General features: G+C 45.9%; 1 protein-coding gene across 2 annotated transcripts in view; it reads left to right on the top strand.

Moving 5' to 3' along the window:
* The window catches only part of NELL2 (neural EGFL like 2), a 482,922-nt gene that overhangs the window by 231,420 nt on the left and 232,951 nt on the right, over positions 1 to 18,551 (top strand). For both annotated transcript variants that reach the window (XM_062195104.1, XM_062195103.1), the window contains exons 5-9: positions 14,457 to 14,630; positions 14,721 to 14,817; positions 16,340 to 16,412; positions 16,933 to 17,015; positions 17,883 to 18,011. In XM_062195104.1, coding sequence (XP_062051088.1) covers positions 14,457 to 14,630; positions 14,721 to 14,817; positions 16,340 to 16,412; positions 16,933 to 17,015; positions 17,883 to 18,011 — 556 coding nt within the window. The remainder of the gene's footprint in view (positions 1 to 14,456; positions 14,631 to 14,720; positions 14,818 to 16,339; positions 16,413 to 16,932; positions 17,016 to 17,882; positions 18,012 to 18,551) is intronic.

The raw sequence follows: 18,551 nt of genomic DNA, 5'->3' as shown, positions 1-18,551 counted from the left end.
CTCATCTTCCACCACCCTGCCACACCCCTGGACCCTTTCTCTGCAGGTCACAGTCACACCCGAGTGGAGTTCGTGAGGGGGCCCAGCCTTGAGTAGACCCTTGCCCTTCTTCCAGCAGCTTGCTGTGATGACTTAGTTCTTTTGTAAAATTTTTTTTGGACAGGCAGAGTGGACAGTGTGAGAGAGAGACAGAGAGAAAGGTCTTCCTTTTCCATTGGTTCACCCTCCAATGGCCGCTGCGGCCGGCACACTGCGGCCAGTGCACCGCGGCTGACGTACCGCACTGATCTGAAACCAGGATCCAGGTGCTTCTCCTGGTCTCCCATGGGGTGCAGGGCCCAAGCACTTGGGCCATCCTCCACTGCACTCCCTGGCCACAGCAGAGAGCTGGACTGGAAGAGGAGTGAACGGGACAGAATCTGGCGCCCCGACCAGGACTAGAACCTGGTATGCTGGTGCCGCAGGTGGAGGATGCCTATTGAGCCAGGGCGCCGGCCTTTTTTTTTAATTTTTAAAGATTATTTATTCAATAGTCAGAGTTACACACAGAGAGAAGCAAAGGTAGAGAGAGAGCAAGATCTTTGATCCTCTGGTTCACTCCCCAATTGGCCACAACAGCTGGAGCTGCGCCAATCCGAAACCAGAGCCAGGAGCTTCCTCTGGGTCTGCCACGTGGGTGCAGGGGCCCAAGGACTTGGGCCATCTTCTACTGTTTTCCCAGGGAGAAGCTCAGGGAGACTCGAATGTGGAAACAGTGGAGACAGGATGGAGATCCAGCAGAGAGCTGGATCGGAAGTGGAGCAGCCAGTACTCAAACTGGCGTCCATATGGGATGCCAGCACTATAGTGGCGGCTTTACCCTCTATGCTACAGCGTCGGCCCCCAATTACTTAGTTCTTGTGGATATCCCTGTGCATTGGAGAATCCTATTCTTACTAGTTGCTTTAAATGATCAGCACTTTCTCAATCCGTGTGTCAGTCTTTGTAAGATACATACAACTCCACCGATTCTCTCCTCCCTCCAGGGTCACAGCTCCATGTGTTGTTAAAGTTGTTTCGTGTCTTGCCAGCTTCATCATTAAAGGTAATAAGTGGCCTCCATTTTAAGAGCAATCACTTCTTCCTTTTATATTAAGCTCAGTAACATGGGGTAAGAAGATGGAGTGGCTGTCATCTAAGCCATTGTGTTGAATGCCAGGGCTTCAGTCACAAATGTAGCCACAGGGCTTTCCTTGATGATGTGACCTCGGCTCCTGGTTGTGTTGGTCACGACTGCCTGGTTTCTGTGTCTGCACTGGTGGTGCTGCTCCTTGCTGTGCAGCTTTGACAGAAGTCACTCTGGGTTCCTACAGGACTGAACCCAGCCCTTACTTAGGCCTGGGTCCTGTCGCCTTGCTCATAGTAGAGTTCTCAGTACATATGTGTGGAGTAATTGAGTTGATACGTGTTTGCTAAAAAGGAAAAAAAAATACCTCCTTTCCCTTTGTACTTTGAAGTAAGGAGATCTTTTCTAGTAAGAATGATGTGGTCTGCCTCTGCAGGTTGTAACTCTTGGTCCCTGGTTCTATTCAGACAGCTTGGATGACCACTTTGACAGGTCTGTCACAGACCAGATCTGAGCATCTTTGAGTAGATGCTCATTAAATACTGTCCCTGGGAGCCATGCTTGCATACGGGACAGTCTGTCCCGGAAGCTTGCTGGTGGCTCAGCAGAACTCAGGTGACATCACAGGAAAGGTGCTCTGCTGGGTGTGCTGCATGTTGCTGCTGCCAGTTTTGTGAGGTCACCGCTCTTACTTTCCTAGTCTGATAGGGAGGACACAGGCTCAAGGAGACTCGAATGTGGAAACAGTGGGGACAGGATGGAGACACTGACGCCCTTGAGCTGCTGCCTGGCACTGTGATGCTGATGACCGGGTCAGGGTATGTGCTAAGCAGACAAGCCAGTAGAAAAATCAGTGAGGCTCTGATGAGGGAAGGCCCCAAACATACTCTTCCATCCCTGCTTTCCAGGATCTCAGTATCGGGAGGAATCACTGGAGATGGCCAGAACAAATGAGTGCAGCAACCTCCCTGAGTTGTTGTCCTGCTCTAGATGACATCGTGTGTTTCACTGGTCACGCTAGAGCCCCTGGGGCACCTGTGCCATCCATCAGTGGATAGGGTTTGCTCTCTTGTTTTTGCCTCTAATGCCTGCCTCCTGGTTCTGCATTCTTCCATTTAACACATGTGTTCAGCTTACTTATCATTCACAGAATTGGTTTTAAGTACCTGGGTTTTATAAATGGCACCTAATTGGAGTTACTGATGCATGATGCAATCTGTACCTTGAGCCGCCCTTTCACAGGGTCAGCAGGAGGCCATCTGCCCTGGGGGTCGCGAGCAGTGAGGGCTGAAAGGGGTTTTGGTCTCCCATGGCAGGGTGTGTCTGGTGCCAAAGACACACGTAGCCTTTCTTCAGGTTGCTGATTTACACTGGGCTGCAGGTTCATGTACTGAGATAAGCTGATAATTGCTCTGTCTCCATTTAATTTAAGGCAACAGAAAAATCCCCCGTTAATGTTGTGTGCAACCTGTCTGTCAGAAGAGATGCAACCTTATTTTTATCCTTTGGTCTTGATCTATGAAGGGGGTTGTTAAGATGAGTGATGTCACTATTGGCCATTTCTCTGAAGCCTCATCTTAAATTAGTTTATATTTCTGCCAGTGCAAAGGAGATTTGAATAACGAGTATAAACTATTATGAAGGTGAACTTTATTTCTGATTCTAGCTATCTCTTTACAGGATGGATAACATAGCAGGAGACGAGATAAGGTGTGACTAGTAATATTTTTGGGTTGAACATGATTTTAAATTGAGGTACTAATTGGAGAGAAAGAATGACGGATAATAGTGACGCTGAAAATCATTCACAGTTCTGTCGCACTAACAGTAACCTAAAAGTATTGATCCATTTGGTTACGATGACATATTTTGCCTGTGGTCACAACTTGAGTGTGCCAGTTAGGGCTCCTGATTGCCAGTGATTTTTGGAGGTGGTGAGTAGGAGGGCACCTGCAGAACAGAGGGAAGCCTATCGTACCACCATTTGGAACAGGAAGTAACTGGCGGTGCCTTGTATCCCCGCAAACCAGAAGCAGGATGCATAGTGACCCTAAAGCCGAGACTCTAACCTCTGTGCTATGCTAAGTGTCAGGGTGGGAGGTGGGGGGAGAAGTTGTTGTGTACTGAGTCTTTGTCCCACAGCGGACAATGCACTTCTTTTTTTTTTTTTTTATTTATTTGACAGATAGAGTTAGAGTGAGAGACAGACAGGGAGAAATATCTTCCTTCTGTTTGTTCATCCCCCAAATGGCCTCTGTGGCCAGAGCTATGCCAACCCGAAGCCAGGAGCCAGGTGCTTCCTCCTGGTCTCCCATGCGGGTGCAGGGCCCAAGGACCTGGGCCATCCTCCACTGCCTTCCTGGGCCACAGCAGAGAGCTGGACTGGAAGAGGAGCAACCGGGACTAGAACCTGGTGCCACATGAGATGCCGGTGCTGCAGGCGGAGGATTAACCAAGTGAGCCACAGCGCCGGCCCAACAATGCACTTCTTGCAGTGGATGTGGTTGTTCTTGAAGAGTGGTGAAAATGCACCTGGTGTTCATTGCAGACACTTTCTTCTTTATTTTTGCTAAACTTTTATTTAATAAATATAAATTTTGAAAGTACAACTTTTGGATTATAGCGCCTATCCCCCCCACCCATAACCATCCCATCTCCCACTCCCGCTCCCATACCATTCTTCATCAAGATTCATTTTCAATTATCTTCATGTACAGAAGATCAACTTGGTATATACTAAGTAAAGATTTCAACAGTTTGCACCCACACAGCTACACAAAGTATAAAGTACTGTTTGAGTACTAGTTTTACCATTAATTTGCATAGTACAACACATTAAAGACAGAGATCCTACATGGGGAGTAGGTGCTCCGTGACTCCCGTTGTTGATTTAACAATTGACACTCTTATTTATGATGTCAGTAATCATCCAAGGCTCTAGTCATGAGCCGCCAAGGCTTTAGAAGGTCTCTTGAGTTCACAAACTCCGACCTTATTAAGACAAGGCCATAGTCAAAGTGGAAGTTCTCTCCTCCCTTCAGAGAAAGGTACCTCCTTTCTTGATGGCCCGTTCTTTCCGCTGGGATCTCACTCACAGAGATCTTTCATTTAGGTCTTTTTTTTTTTTTTTTTTTTTTTGCCAGTGTCTTGGCTTTCCATGCCTGAGAGACTCTCATGGGCATTTTAGCCAGATCCGAATGCCTTAAAGGCTGATTCTCAGGCCCGAGGAGTGCTGTCTGTATCCATTGCAGACACTTTCAGTAGAGTTTTGCAGCCATCAGACTTCCGTGTGGTTTCACGTGTTCCTGTGGCTCTGTGCCTCTCAGAGTTACCGGTTTTGAAGGCATTCTGTTACTGAAATCTCCTAGTCAAATTGTGGATCAACTTCTTTTGACCTGTCTTCTTTCTGTGAATGACATCCAGTATTCACTGAATACTAAGCACGTGTAGGGTACACTTGCGAGTTTTTGGGTCATTATTCAGTTTTTTAACATTTTTCATGTATATTGTGTTTTCTTAAACGAAAAAACGAGTGTTGTTAATGGAAGTGTAACTTTGGGTAAAATGTTTAACCTGAAAAGGGTGGTTCTTATTTTTAGGGCCTGCCGTTGTCCTCATTGTTATCACAGCCACTCTTGGGGGCTCCAGGTCAGGAACCCAGTGCAGTTGTCATTTCTGACGGTGTTGGAGTAGGAGGCCAGGTGGCACCCCTTAGGAGCTGACAGGTGGAGAGCAGTGAGTGTGGAGATGGTTTTGTAAACAGCCTCTTGATGAGCTCCTGTCAGCTTCTGTTGCCACAAGTCAGGGGGCAGGGTTCTTTGTTTCCCCACATTCTTGTTGATGTGGGATATTATTAATCTTTTTAATTTTTGTTAATCTGATTGATACCTCTGTGAATTTGCTGTTCCTTATTGATTTGCAGGTGAGTGTTTTGCTTACTGTGGACATTAGCCTCTGATTTATTAAGTATTTATATCTTGCCTCACAGAAAGTCTTTTGCTTTCCAGTTCTATTTATGCTATCTTTGCCTGGAGAAATTTTAGTTTCTGTGTAGTTACAATGTAGTTGATCTCTGTGTTACTTTTTGGCTTCCGTTTCATTCTAGTTTCTTCTCTTTGCATTAAGACTCCCATCCTCATTCTAGAGAGTATCCCAGTGGCAGGAGTAAAGAAGCGGAAGGCCACCCCTGCCTGGACCCTGTGTCCCCAGCCCTCACCTAGGGATTAGCCTTCAGCGATCAGTATGTGCACCCACGGACTCGGACCCCCATCTGAAAGCACTCCAGCAGGCTTTCTCCCCCAAGGCAGTTTCTGAAATAGCTTTAGGGTCGCCAGCACTTCAGCTCTATGTGGTCCGAGGCTCGGCCTGCACCATGCTGGGCCTTGCAGTGCGTTTGGCGTAGGGGCTTCCCCTGCTGCCAGAGGCTTCCTCACGGCTAGGGCTGTGGCTTACTCGTGTGTTTGTCCTCTTCTCTTTCTGAAGTGCTTACTGCCCTTGCTGACCCTTCCACTGAGTGTGGACGTGTCCTTTCTTCTGCAGTAGTTGCCTGGGCCATCTGTTTGCTTTCATGGTGTTGCACATGATCTCCACGCTCGGACAGCTACAGCTCGGCACCCACACAGGACTGCTATCCATTTAGCCCTGAAGATCCAGCTGCCGTCCCTGGGCCTCTCCTTGAGTGTCCACTGGTGCCCTCCGCGCAGCGTGTCTGAGTTTGCACACTTGGTTTGTTGGTGCCCTCAGTGCTGCGTGTCTGAGTTTGCACACCTGGTCTGTTGGTGCCCTCAGTGCTGCGTGTCTGTGCACACTTGGTCTGTTGGTGCCCTCAGTACAGCGTGTCTGAGTGTGCACACTTGGTCTGTTGGTGCCCTCAGTACAGCGTGTCTGAGTGTGCACACTTGGTCTGTTGGTGCCCTCAGTGTAGCGTGTCTGAGTGCGCACACTTGGTCTGTTGGTGCCCTCAGTACAGCGTGTCTGAGTGCACACACTTGGTCTGTTGGTGCCCTCAGCATAGCATGTCTAAGTGTGCACACTTGGTCTGTTGGTGCCCTCAGTACAGCGTGTCTGGAGTGTGCACACTTGGTCTGTTGGTGCCCTCAGTACAGCGTGTCTGAGTGCGCACACTTGGTCTATTGGTGCCCTCAGTACAGCGTGTCTGAGTGTGTACACTTGGTCTGTTGGTGCCCTCAGTACAGCGTGTCTGAGTGCGCACACTTGGTCTGTTGGTGCCCTCAGTACAGCGTGTCTGGAGTGTGCACACTTGGTCTGTTGGTGCCCTCAGTACAGCGTGTCTGAGTGCGCACACTTGGTCTATTGGTGCCCTCAGCATAGCATGTCTAAGTGTGCACACTTGGTCTGTTGGTGATCTCAGCGCAGTGTTTCTGAGTGCACACTTGGTCTGTTGGTGTCCTCAGTACAGCGTGTCTGAGTGTGCACACTTGGTCTGTTGGTGCCCTCAGTACAGCGTGTCTGAGTGTGCACACTCGATCTGTTGGTGATCTCAGCGCAGTGTTTCTGAGTGCACACTTGGTCTGTTGGTGCCCTCAGTGCAGCGTGTCTGAGTGTGCACACTTGGTCTGTTGGTGCCCTCAGTGTGGCGTATCTGTGCACACTTGGTCTGTTGGTATCCTCAGCATGGCGTGTCTGTGTGTGCACACTCAGTCCATTGGTGCCCTCAGTGAGTGTGAGTTTGCACACTCGGTCCATTGGTACACTCAGTGTAGCATTTCTGAGTGTGCACACAAGCACTTCTGTAAGCTTGCTGTGTCCATGCTGCCATGTTAATAAATGGCCCTCCCACCTTCACTTCCTTTAGTCAAAAGCTCCATTTCCACCATTGTTTTTGTTTTCCATACTCAAATCAGCAAGTCTGTCAGTTTGATACTGCTTTTATCCAGATTAGAGAGGCTTCTCACTGTGGCTGCTGCTACAGCAACATGTCTCCTAAGGATGGTTGCAGCAGCTCCAAGCCAGCCTCTCACACAATCCCCTCCAACCCTCTACTCAGCCATTCCTTTGGATTGCTGAGTATCATCCTGTACTAGGCTGTGTGGTCAGTCAGGGGGATTTGTGGGGTGTTTGCAGCTTGGCCTATTAGGAAGTCGGTGCCTGTAAATGTGTGCGTGGGTGGAAACACAATTCCCCATTTCTCCAGGATGAATGATGTCGTTTGATAAGAAACTTCCAAATTGTTTATCGGAACATCTGTGTCATGTTACCACCTCAGCACCAGTGTGTGAGTGAACATTTTCTGCATCCTTATTGGGCCTTGGTGTTGTCACTCTTTTCTACGTTAGCCATTTCAATGGGTGCATAGTAGTGTGTCATTATGGACCTAACTGATTTCCCTGATGGCTGACGATGTTAAACTTCTTTTGATGTGCTTAATTTCCATCTGCTTATCTTGTTTGTTGGGGTGCCTTTTGCCCACGTTCTTATTGAATGCTATTTTTTAATGTTTGATTTTGAAAGTTCATTTATATTTTTGATGCTAGTCCTTTATCAGATGTTTCATTTGCAAATATCTTCTTCCATACTGTAGTTCATCCTGTTCAAAGTCTGGTACAGTGCAAGCACTTTTAATTTCAGTTACGTCTGTTCTTCAAGGTTTTCCTTTTATGGGTAGTGCTTTTGGTGTCAAGGCTACTAACCTAGCCCTAGAGCTCATGCATCCCATCCTGGTTTTCATTCTGAAGTCTTAAAATTTTGTGTTTAAATTTAAACTTGTGGTCCATATTGAGATAATTTCTTGAGGTCTGAGACTGAAGTCAAGGTCTTTTGTTTTGTTCTGTTTCTGTAAATCCATGTGTGCCCACTTGCTCTGGCTCATTGAATTGCTTTTGTACTTTAGTGGTCATGTTGTGTAGATCTAGTTTTCCTTGTTCTTGAGGTGGGAGCTTAAGTAATCGATTTGCAACTGTCCTCTTACAGTCTCGTGCATATGCAAGTAGTTTCACAAGCTTCCCTCTGTGTAGTCACATTCTACCTCTCTAACCACAGGAGATGTGTAACCATTGCTCTGCCAGGATAACACAGTCTTGCTTACGATAGTTATGAAAGAAGTCTTTTTTTTTTTTTTTTTTGACAGGCAGAGTGGACAGTGAGAGAGAGAGACAGAGAGAAAGGTCTTCCTTTTTGCTGTTGGTTCACCCTCCAATGGCCACTGTGGCCGGCGCATCACGCTGATCCAAAGCCAGGAGCCAGGTGCTTCTCCTGGCCTCCCGTGCGGGTGCAGGGCCCAAGCACTTGGGCCATCCTCCACTGCCTTCCCGGGCCATAGCAGAGAGCTGGCCTGGAAGAGGGGCAACCGGGATAGAATCCGGCGCCCCAACCGGGATTAGAACCCGGTGTGCTGGCACCGCAAGGCAGAGGATTAGCCTGTTAAGCCACGGCGCCGGCCAATGAAAGAAGTCTTGAAATTGGGTGGCTTGCCGGCGCCGCGGCTCACTTGGCTAATCCGGTAACCCGGGTTCTAGTCCCGGTTGGGGCGCCAGGTTCTGTCCTGGTTGCTCCTCTTCCAGTCCAGCTCCCTGCTGTGGCCCGGGAAGGCAGTGAAGGATGGCCCAGGTCCTTGAACCCTGCACCTGCATGGGAGACCAGGAGGAAACACCTGGCTCCTGGCTTCAGATTAACAGCGCGCCAGCCGTAGTGACCATTTGAGGGGTGAACCAATGGAAGGAAGACCTTTCTCTCTCTCTCTCTCTCTCTCTCTCTCTCTCTCTCTCTCTAACTCTGCCTGTCAAAAAAAAAAAAGAAAGAAAGAAAGAAAGAAAGAAAGAAAGAAAGAAAGAAATTGGTGGCTTGATTCCTTTGCTGTATCCTTTTTACAAAATTGTTTTAGCTCTTTTGCCTTTCTATATAAATTTTAGGATAATATTTTCTGTAGCTACTGATAATTCTTACTAGTATTTTTATAGGCATTGTAACTAACAAACTTTGATAAATTGGGGATAATTGACGTCTTCACTATGTTGAGTCTCTCGATTGATAAAGATGATGTGTATATGGCCCATTAATTTAGAATTTTGGTTTCTTTGAGTAGTGGTGTGTTACTTTCAGCATGAAAGGACTGGGCATTTTTTGTTAGGTTTATACCCATTTAACTGTTTTCTATTTTGCGTAATTTTAGATTATACTGAATTTCTAACTTTGATATCTCTGTATTAATATAGTTGATTTTGTACATTTGTATTGTATCCCTGCTGAATTCAATTATTCATGAGGCTGTTTTTTTAATAGATAATTGGGATTTTCTCTGTACTCAGTCATGTAGTCTGCAAATAGAAACTGTTTTATTTCCACCTTTCAGAGTGAATAGCTCCTATTTCTTTCCAGTTTCTTCTTGTCTTAGCTGGAACACCCAGTGCTCTTTTGAATTAGAATGGTGAGAGAAGTGAGCTGTCCTTAATCCTGATGCTAAGGAGATGGCAGTTAGTCTTGTACCACTGAGTATAGAGTTAATTAGAGGTTGTTTTGTAGTTACTCTTCATTAGTTGAAAAGTTATTCTCTATTCTTAATATTTCTGAGAGATTTATGATGTCTGAATTTTTAATATATTTTATATATTCATTTGAAATGGAGAGGTACATAGAGAAGGAGAGAGACAGAGAGAGAGAGAAAGAGACACACAGAGAGAGAGAGATATGAATCTTTCATCTGCTGATTCACTTCCCAGATGGCCACAGCAGCAGAGTCTGGGCCAGACTGAAGGCAGGAGCCTGGAGCTTCCTCTGGGCCTCCCACTTGGGTGACAGCAGCCCAAGCACTTGGGCCATCCTCTGCTGTCTTCTTGGGCGCATTTACAGGGAGCTGAATTGAAAGTGGAGCAATCAGGTCTTGAACTGGCACCCATATGGAATGCCAGGTTTGCAGCCAGTGTCTTAAACCTGTTACATCACAATGCTGGCCCCTCATGTCTGAATTTTTAAAAAGGAATTTTCTGTATAAATCGACACGTTTGGGTGTTTTTAAGAAATATTGATTTATATATTTGAAAGGCTGAATTATAGAGGGAGAGAAGGAGAGACAGAAATCTCCCATCCACTGATTCCCTCCAAAGTGGCTACAATGGCCAGAGCTGGGGTGATCTGAATCCAGGAGCCAGGAGCCACATAGATGCAGGGGCCCAAGTACATTTGCCATCTTCTGCTGATTGCCTAGGTACATTAGCAGGGAGCTGGAAGTAGAGTAGCCAGGACTCGAACTAGCACCTATATGGGATGCCAGCATTGCAGACAGTATGACTTTACGTGCTACACTGTGCAGGCTTCTGGATTGCAGTTTTTAAAGTAGATTTATTCATTTGAAAGGAAGAGTGTTAGAGACAGAACTCTTCCATATGCTGGTTTACTCCCTAAATGTCCATTATAGCTAGGGCTGAGCCAGGCTAAACACAGGAGCCAGGAACTCCATCTGGGTCTTCCAAATGGACAGTAGGGGCCAAAATCCTGAGCCGTCTTCTTCTGCCTTCCCAGGTGCGTTAGCAGGAAGCCAAATCAGAAATGAAGTAGTTGGGTCTCAAACCAGCACTTTAATATGGGATGTCGGCATTGTAAGTGGCTGCCTAACCCAGTGTGCCACAATACCAGCCCCCATTTTTATTTTTTGAAGAATAGGTCTATTTTGTGTCAGCTGTCAAAGTTTTGTATATAGAATTGTATTCCCTTATATACCTTTTGATAGCTGTGAAATTTGTAGTGAACTCTCCAATATTATTCCTAATACTGATAATTTTATCTTTGCTTCTTTTTTGTTTGTTATACTTAATAAAAGTGTATAAATTTTATTGACCTTTGCCAGCTACCAGCTCTTGGTTTGTTGAGTTTGTCTATTGTTTTTTTATGTTTTCAATTTTAGTAGATTTGTGCTGTGGTCTTTATTAATTCCGTGCTTCTGCTTGCTTCAGGTTTATTTTGTTTTTGTTCTTGAGATCAGAGCTCAGATGATTGACCTGAGACTTAGTATCTGTTTGAATGTGTGTGTGTGTGTTGTGTTGCAGCATGCTTTTGGTACTGCTTTGTGTTCCAAAAATTTTGGTAATCTGCATTTTCATTTCAGTTCAGTTTCATGTAATTTTTGATTTCCTGGAGGGTTCCTCTTTAACCTTTGGATTATTTAGATGCGTTTTTTGTTTCCACCTTTTTGGAGATTGTCCTGTTAGTGATTTCTAGTGGGATTCTGCCATATTCAGAGAGCCTACTCTGTATAATTCAGTCTTTGGACGTTGTTGAGTGTGGTCAGTGGCCCTGATAGGCTCTTTCTTGGCATGTATCGCATGGTGATGTGGACAGAGTGTGTATTCTATATGTTCTGTGAAGCTTGACTAAACCCTGTTGGTAGGTGGTGTTTTGAATATTGTGCTCGATCCTGATGGTTTTGATTAATAGCAGTTGTTGAGAAAGCGGTGTTGAAGTCTCCTGTCATGGTGAATTTATCCATTTACCTTTTCAGTTCTGTTAGTTTTTGCTTCTCATATTTTCAGCTCTGTTATTGCTGATGCACGTTTAGGGTTGCTGTCTTATCTCAATGAGACCGCTTCATCCTGTAAGGTCCCTCTCTGACTTTGGTACTTTTCTTTTTTCTGATATCTACTGTTTCTGATGTTAGCGTGGCAATTCCTCCTTTGCATTGATCGATGTTTTTATAGTATATGTTTTTCCATTTGGTTACTTTCAAACTGCCTAAATTGATATCCTGGAATGAGTTTCCTGTAGATATATGGTTGTGGTTTTTAATCCCCCCTGCAAATGTCTGTCTTTCAGTTGATAGATATTTACACCTTTCATATTTAATCTAATTATTGATGGTCTTGAATTTACATCTCTCACTTTTAATCTTGCTTGTAGTTTACTCATTTTATAATTCCATTTTGACTTCTCTGCAGTGATTGGGAGTGTCTCCCTGTAGAGCCATTTCATGGTTGCACTGAGTATTCCACCATAAACTGAGACCACACACACTGCACGTGTTGCTGTTTTTCTAATTTTAATGATATGTGAACATGTTGCCTTTCTTTGTTTCTTACCCTCCATCATTTACAATATAGTGACTTTAAATGGTTCTTCTAACTTCATTTGGAACCATATCAGACAGTTGTGCTTCAGTTTTCCAAAATAGTTAAGAAAACTTAAGAGGGGAGGGAAAACTTAGAGTCTATCCCCATATTTTGGCTTGTTTTTTTTTCTTGCTATGTTTGCGGCATTCTAAGTTTCTCTTTTCTTTCTGTTTCTGTTTATAGATGTTTATTTTGTCAGTGTTTTAGTGTAGGCCTTCTGGTGGTTTTCCTGCATCTGCGAATATCTTGATTTCTGTTCATTCCTGAGGACCTTTGCTGGATGTAGGACTTTGAGTGCGCAGCCTTTTTTCCATCCCCCCCTCTGGCTTCCGTCGTCTCTGCTGAGGAATATCCCGAAGTTCCAGGAGTTTCCTTCCTGTGTGGGATGTGGTTATCTCAGGATGCTTTGGCATTTGTTTCTCGATTTTAATTTTCTGAAGATTGATTATGGTTAAGTTGTTTTTAATTTCCCTGAGTTTATCTTGTTTGGGGTTTGTGAGTTTAGATCTTGCCAAATTGAGGAAGTATTCAGTATTATTTCTTCAATTAATGTTTTTTAGCTTATCCTTTCTGCTTTCTTTTATGGCCCCTAATGATACAAATGTTTGATATTTTATAATTTCACAGTGAGAGATTTCTTTGTTAACCGAATTGGATAATTTCTTTTTCTTTTACAGTCCGTTTGTTCTTTTCTTGGTCACCTTCATTCTGCAGTTTAGCTTTATCCATTGTTTTTTAATTTTAATTATTATTTCTTGAACTTCTAAAATTTCTATCCATTTCTTCCCTAATAGATTTACTTTCTATTTTATTTTTTCATGTGTTAAAGTATACTGTCCTTTGTTTTCACCAACACTGCATCAAATTGTTGCTGGGTTGTCCTGTTGTCATTATCTTGGTGTTGATTGTTGTTGGTTGTCTTCACTAAGTCTGAGATCATTTTGTTTGGTGTAATAGATGATTCTTTATTAAAATGTGGATGTGTTTGTATCATGCTCTGAGACTTGGATCCTATCTAACAGCTTTGTCTGACCCTGCTCTGGCAGGGAAAGGGAGGACACCATATTGTTGTGGCTGGCTGAGGGGCAGTTCCTGACTGCCTGCTTGGCCCATCTGCTGACTGTGTGAGAGTGAACGTCCAGTTCCCTGTGTGGTCCCTACTGAAAGTTGAGGCAGGATGTTGGTGAAAAGCCTTACCTTTCTCTATTCTTTTTTGGGTACCATCTCCCGATGGGGGAGGTGTTTTGCTACTGACAGATGGAGGTGAAAGTGCAGACTTCTCCTCATATGGTCTCCTCTAGTGCTGTGGTCCCTTGTAGCCACCTCGTGGGGTTCTAAGTCGTGACTATTCTTGGCCTTCTGTAACACAGTTCTGGTGTTGGGTGCCTCTTTTCTGCCCCAAAAGAGTGGAAATCCAGGCTTCTCACTTAACTTTAATCAGTATGGTGAGAGGTGGGGCCATAGTGGTTTTTTTTTTCCCTATAATATGTATTTATTTGAAAAAGTTATCGACAGAGTAGGGAGATATCTATCTATCTATCTATCTATATAGATAGATAGATAGATATATATAAGAGAGAGAGAGAGAGAGAGAGAGAGAGAGAGAGATTGAGAGATTGAGATATCTTCTATCTACTGGTTCACTCTTGAGGTGGCCACAATGGCCAGGGCTGGGCCAGGCCAAACCCATGATCCAGGAGCTTCATCAGAGTATCTCCATGGTTGGTAGGGACCTAAGCACTTGGGTCATCTTCCACTGCGTTCACAGGCCATTAGCAAGGAGCTAGTTCCCGAGTGGAACAGCCCTGACTACAACCGGTGTCCATATGGGATGCTGGCATCACAGGCAGTGATTACAGAGTAGTGATTACAGAGTAGGCCAGCTACTCTGTAATGCCAGCCTCAAGGGACCATAGTGTTCCCTGTGATCTTTGGAGTCAGTGGCTGTTAGCTGATGAACGTTTCATTCTCACTAGGCAGCCCCCTTTGTTGTTAACTCTTAGGGGCCTGAATCCATTGTTATCTCTAGCTCATGAACTTCTGCTGCTACATGTCTGGGATACGTGAGGCAAAAACACAACCCAGGGAACTCGTCTCCTTGTCTCCATACTGTCTCTTGGCTCCTGTGGTCCCTTGCCTCCATTGTTCACGCTGTTCTTAGGTTTATCTTAAACACAATGCCTAGTTGTACCAAATAGGGAAAATGCACCTGTTCCCTATTTCTGGAGGCAGAGGTCACCTCCATCACCTTGACCAGTTTGTACTATGTCCACTCATGGGGCCGCCTCTCTGTGCAGGTACCTGGAACTGGAAAGCAGTGGCCATCGGAATGAGGTCCGGCTTCACTACCGCTCGGGCAGTCAGCGCCCTCACACAGAAGTGTTTCCTTACATGCTGGCTGACGACAAGTGGCACAAGCTCTCCTTGGCCATCAGTGCCTCCCATTTGGTTTTGCACGTGGACTGCAATAAGTGAGTGAGATGTTGTCATTCTTGGGAAGTGGGGGGTTCTGAGGAATGCGTGTCTGCTCACGTTCCTGCTCTGATGTTTCTTTCTTAAAGAATTTATGAGAGAGTGGTGGAAAAGCCCTCCACAGACCTGCCTGTGGGCACGACATTTTGGCTGGGACAAAGAAATAACGCACATGGATATTTCAAGGTACCTTTTGTCTAAAGTGTGAGCATAAAGTATAAATGCGAATGCTTTCTGATCAGTTTAGAAAAGTGCAGTTCAAGCTTTAATGTGTGAAACAAAATAACTTAGTTTGCATAGATTTTTATCTATTTCTGTTTGCTTCACACTTGTGTTTTTTTACACCAATACTTTATTTAGCTGAATGAGTGTAGTCTTTGGACACCGTGGAGATGACCACAGGCCTGCAGTCAGGACGGCCTTCCTGTTCTCGTGTAGGTCTTTTCTCCCTTTGCTTCACGCACACCAGCCTGCCCAGGAAGTGAAGTGACTGCTCAGGGCCAGGCTGCGAGTTGTGGGCACACGTGGGCTGTGAGTCCGTGTTTGTGGATCCTCCACACGGATGCTCTTGTCTGTCCTCAGTGTGGGCAGACATGAGCTGTGAGTGCCTGCCCTGCCTCCATGATCGTGACAAGTCAGAACCCTCACACACCGCGGGGTGTGTGTGTGTGTGTGTGCGCGCGCGCACCACTCCAGGGCTCGCATCTTTACTGTGGTCTGTGAATGGCATCCCCAGTGTGCAGTGCACATACTGTATCACTTCCACAGTAGTCTTGTTTTCCTGTGATAGGAGTTAATGCACGTGGTGGCTCCTCAGTCCATGCCCAGGGACACAGCAGCGCCCATGATGGCCACAGGGTGTTACATGACTGGGGGTACACAGACCATAGTCCATATAGGGACACTCACAGTTGACTGTCACCTATGAGTGCTGTCACCCTTTTAGCCATTCTTTTTGCCTTTTTCTAAAGGATAGAGTGAAATTTCAATGGAAGAAAATAAATGATATTGGGAAAGGAAGAGAGGGTGGTGGCTGCACGGGCTGGTGGGAGTGTGTGTGATAAGCCTGTTTCTGGGTTCTGCGTGGTCCTTCGTGGCTGAGGACACCAGGTGACATGTTGTCTGTGTAGGACGGGTGATATCTAGCTGGCCTTGGAGAGAGGTGCGGGCTGGGCTGCCTGTGCCTCCCATGCTCATGGCTCGGTTTCGCTGCAGCGGTTTGGGAGACTGTTGTCCTTTGCAGTGGAGAAGAGAGCTTCCAGAGCCGCCGCTGAGAAACAAGAAGTACTCGGATGAGGGCTGTCTTCAGGACTCGCTTTCTCTGTCCCCTGTTCTCATGGTTACGGTTCATTTGGAATTGGGGTCAGTTTCTGTGTTGCTGAAGGCAGAAGGGGCTTCCAGGTTGGGCTTTCGAGGTCCTTGTAAAGGTCCCCTCGAGCCCCCTTCAGTGGATGACAAGAACTACCTCTCAGGAGGACATGGCCAGTTACAGTGTCCAACTACGTCTTCACATGGAACCCTGGAGGGCGGCTGCGTGGGTGGTCTCTCGTTTGGCCTTGGTGGGGAGTGGAGGCAGTGTATTCAGAAAGACTTTATTCAGAGATTTGGAAGAGTCTCTTCTGTAATGTTTTTCTTCATGAACTTGGCTATTTTATGTAATCTGAGTGAATGAAAGTAATATGTGTTTTTAAAAATTTTTCATTTACAGGGTATAATGCAGGATGTGCAGTTAGTTGTCATGCCCCAAGGATTTATTGCTCAGTGTCCAGATCTAAACCGCAGTAAGTTGATTAGTTCATGTACTGTGTGATGTGATGAAAAGTTTCCTTCTTGCTTAATTTTGTTCAGAATGTCAGTTTAAAAAGAGTTCCAGCCGGCGCCGCGGCTCACTAGGCTAATCCTCCGCCTTGCGGCGCCAGCACACCGGGTTCTAGTCCCGGTCGGGGCACCAATCCTGTCCCGGTTGCCCCTCTTCCAGGCCAGCTCTCTGCTGTGGCCAGGGAGTGCAGTGGAGGATGGCCCAGGTGCTTGGGCCCTGCACCCCATGGGAGACCAGGAGAAGCACCTGGCTCCTGCCATTGGATCAGCGCGGTGCGCTGGCCGCAGCGCGCCTACCGCGGTGGCCATTGGAGGGTGAACCAACGGCAAAGGAAGACCTTTCTCTCTGTCTCTCTCTCACTGTCCACTCTGCCTGTCAAAAAAAAAAAAAAAGAGTTCCATTATATTGGTTGCCAACATAGACTTAGCTAGATTGAACCTTTTATAAATATACCTGGACCAATGTCCTGTTTGTAATTCCAGCTTGTCCAACTTGCAATGACTTCCATGGACTTGTGCAGAAAATTATGGAGCTGCAGGATATTTTAGCCAAAACATCGGCCAAGGTAAAGTAACTCAGAAATACAGTGAGGTCACTTAGAAATCCTGCGGGCTCTTAGCGGTTCCCTCTATAGCCACAGATTTCCACCTTGGAGACTTCTCTTGTACTGCACCACTTTCTAGAACTGATTCTCAATTCCTGCCCAGGCAATGGCCTTATAAATATTCAGACTCCCACCATCTGTCCAACAAATGGTTCAGTAACTCAGCAAGGAGGCAGGTTACCTGGCTCATACACTGCCACTACGGTGAGGTTTGCTGTTTTATTGTTACTTATGATTACAGACTGTCACTGTTATATACTTGTCATTAGCTTTTCCTTGCCAGCCAGGAGGGGCAGGGGAGTGAAGAGATTCCTGGCATTAGCTTCATGTCCTGGAAGTGGTCGTGTGCGTGCTTTCTATGGCGGGTTACGTTGTAGTCATCGCTGATATCTCAGCACGCACAAGCAAGCTGCTCTCCACAGTCGGTTGACTGCGTCCTGGGTTATCGGTGCCCTGACCCACCTGCAGTCATGTTGCGCAGCTACGATTTCTTTCTTACGCGAGATACCCATTCTAAGTTTTTTTCACTTGATCACACACATTAGCGAGATTAAACCTTTACAAAGCTGGAGCCTGCCTCTCTGCATTGTGGGTGATGCTGATTGGGTTCAGCCTCCAAAGCCCTTGGGTCTCAAAGGCAGGGAGCAGATTCATCGTACACCGACACACAGAGGAAAGCTCTTTCTGCCTGACAGAAGGCTCACATGTGTGTCTTAACACGGCCGCCCATGTTGGGAGCCTGTAACCCTTGTGGTGCCTTCTGGGGGTGGGCTCTATTCTTTTGTGGTTCTGGCACCATGGGCAGTGACCGCTTCCTCTGTGCCCCAGCTGTCCCGAGCCGAGCAGCGGATGAACAGACTAGACCAGTGCTACTGTGAGAGGACCTGCACTGCAAAGGGAGCCACCTACCGAGACCTGGAGTCCTGGACGGACGGCTGTAACAACTGCACGTGCCTGGTAGGGCTCTGTTTGGTTTCACTCTCAGTGACACACATGCCACACTCTTTTAAAAATGGATAAAAACAATGCACTCATGAACATTTCAGACCCATTTCTTCAACACACAGCACTCAGTAGCCAGCAAATCTGGTCACATCTAGGAGCTGTGTGCTGCCTCATTAACTACACTTTTGGCCTATAGAAGGAGTATGGCTTAGGGATGCTGTAAAGGTTAGCTTTATTGGCACATCCATGAGGTTGGCAATTTAAATGTGGTTGGGAAGGTGATCCCCACAGGTCCTCTCCTGTTACCCTTAACATACCCAAGGGTTTCCCTTCATGTTTTTAATTAATGTGTGCTGACAAAGGTGAATTCTACATAGTGTTAAATACTATGTCAAGCCTGACTGATAAACAAATAATGGAGCTTAAATAAGATAGTAGTAAGGAACTTACTAATGCAGTAGAATACTTATCACAGTGCTTAAGCAAATATTATTTGCTCACTGATGAAGCAGATTATTTTGTGTTACTATTTCAGAAATGTATGTTAGTTTT

The sequence above is a fragment of the Lepus europaeus genome, chromosome 6 (assembly GCF_033115175.1).
Source record: "Lepus europaeus isolate LE1 chromosome 6, mLepTim1.pri, whole genome shotgun sequence".
Classification (NCBI taxonomy): Eukaryota; Metazoa; Chordata; class Mammalia; order Lagomorpha; family Leporidae; genus Lepus; species Lepus europaeus.
The sequence above is the reverse complement of the archived record's forward strand: the minus strand, read 5'-3'. Positions and strand labels throughout refer to the sequence as shown.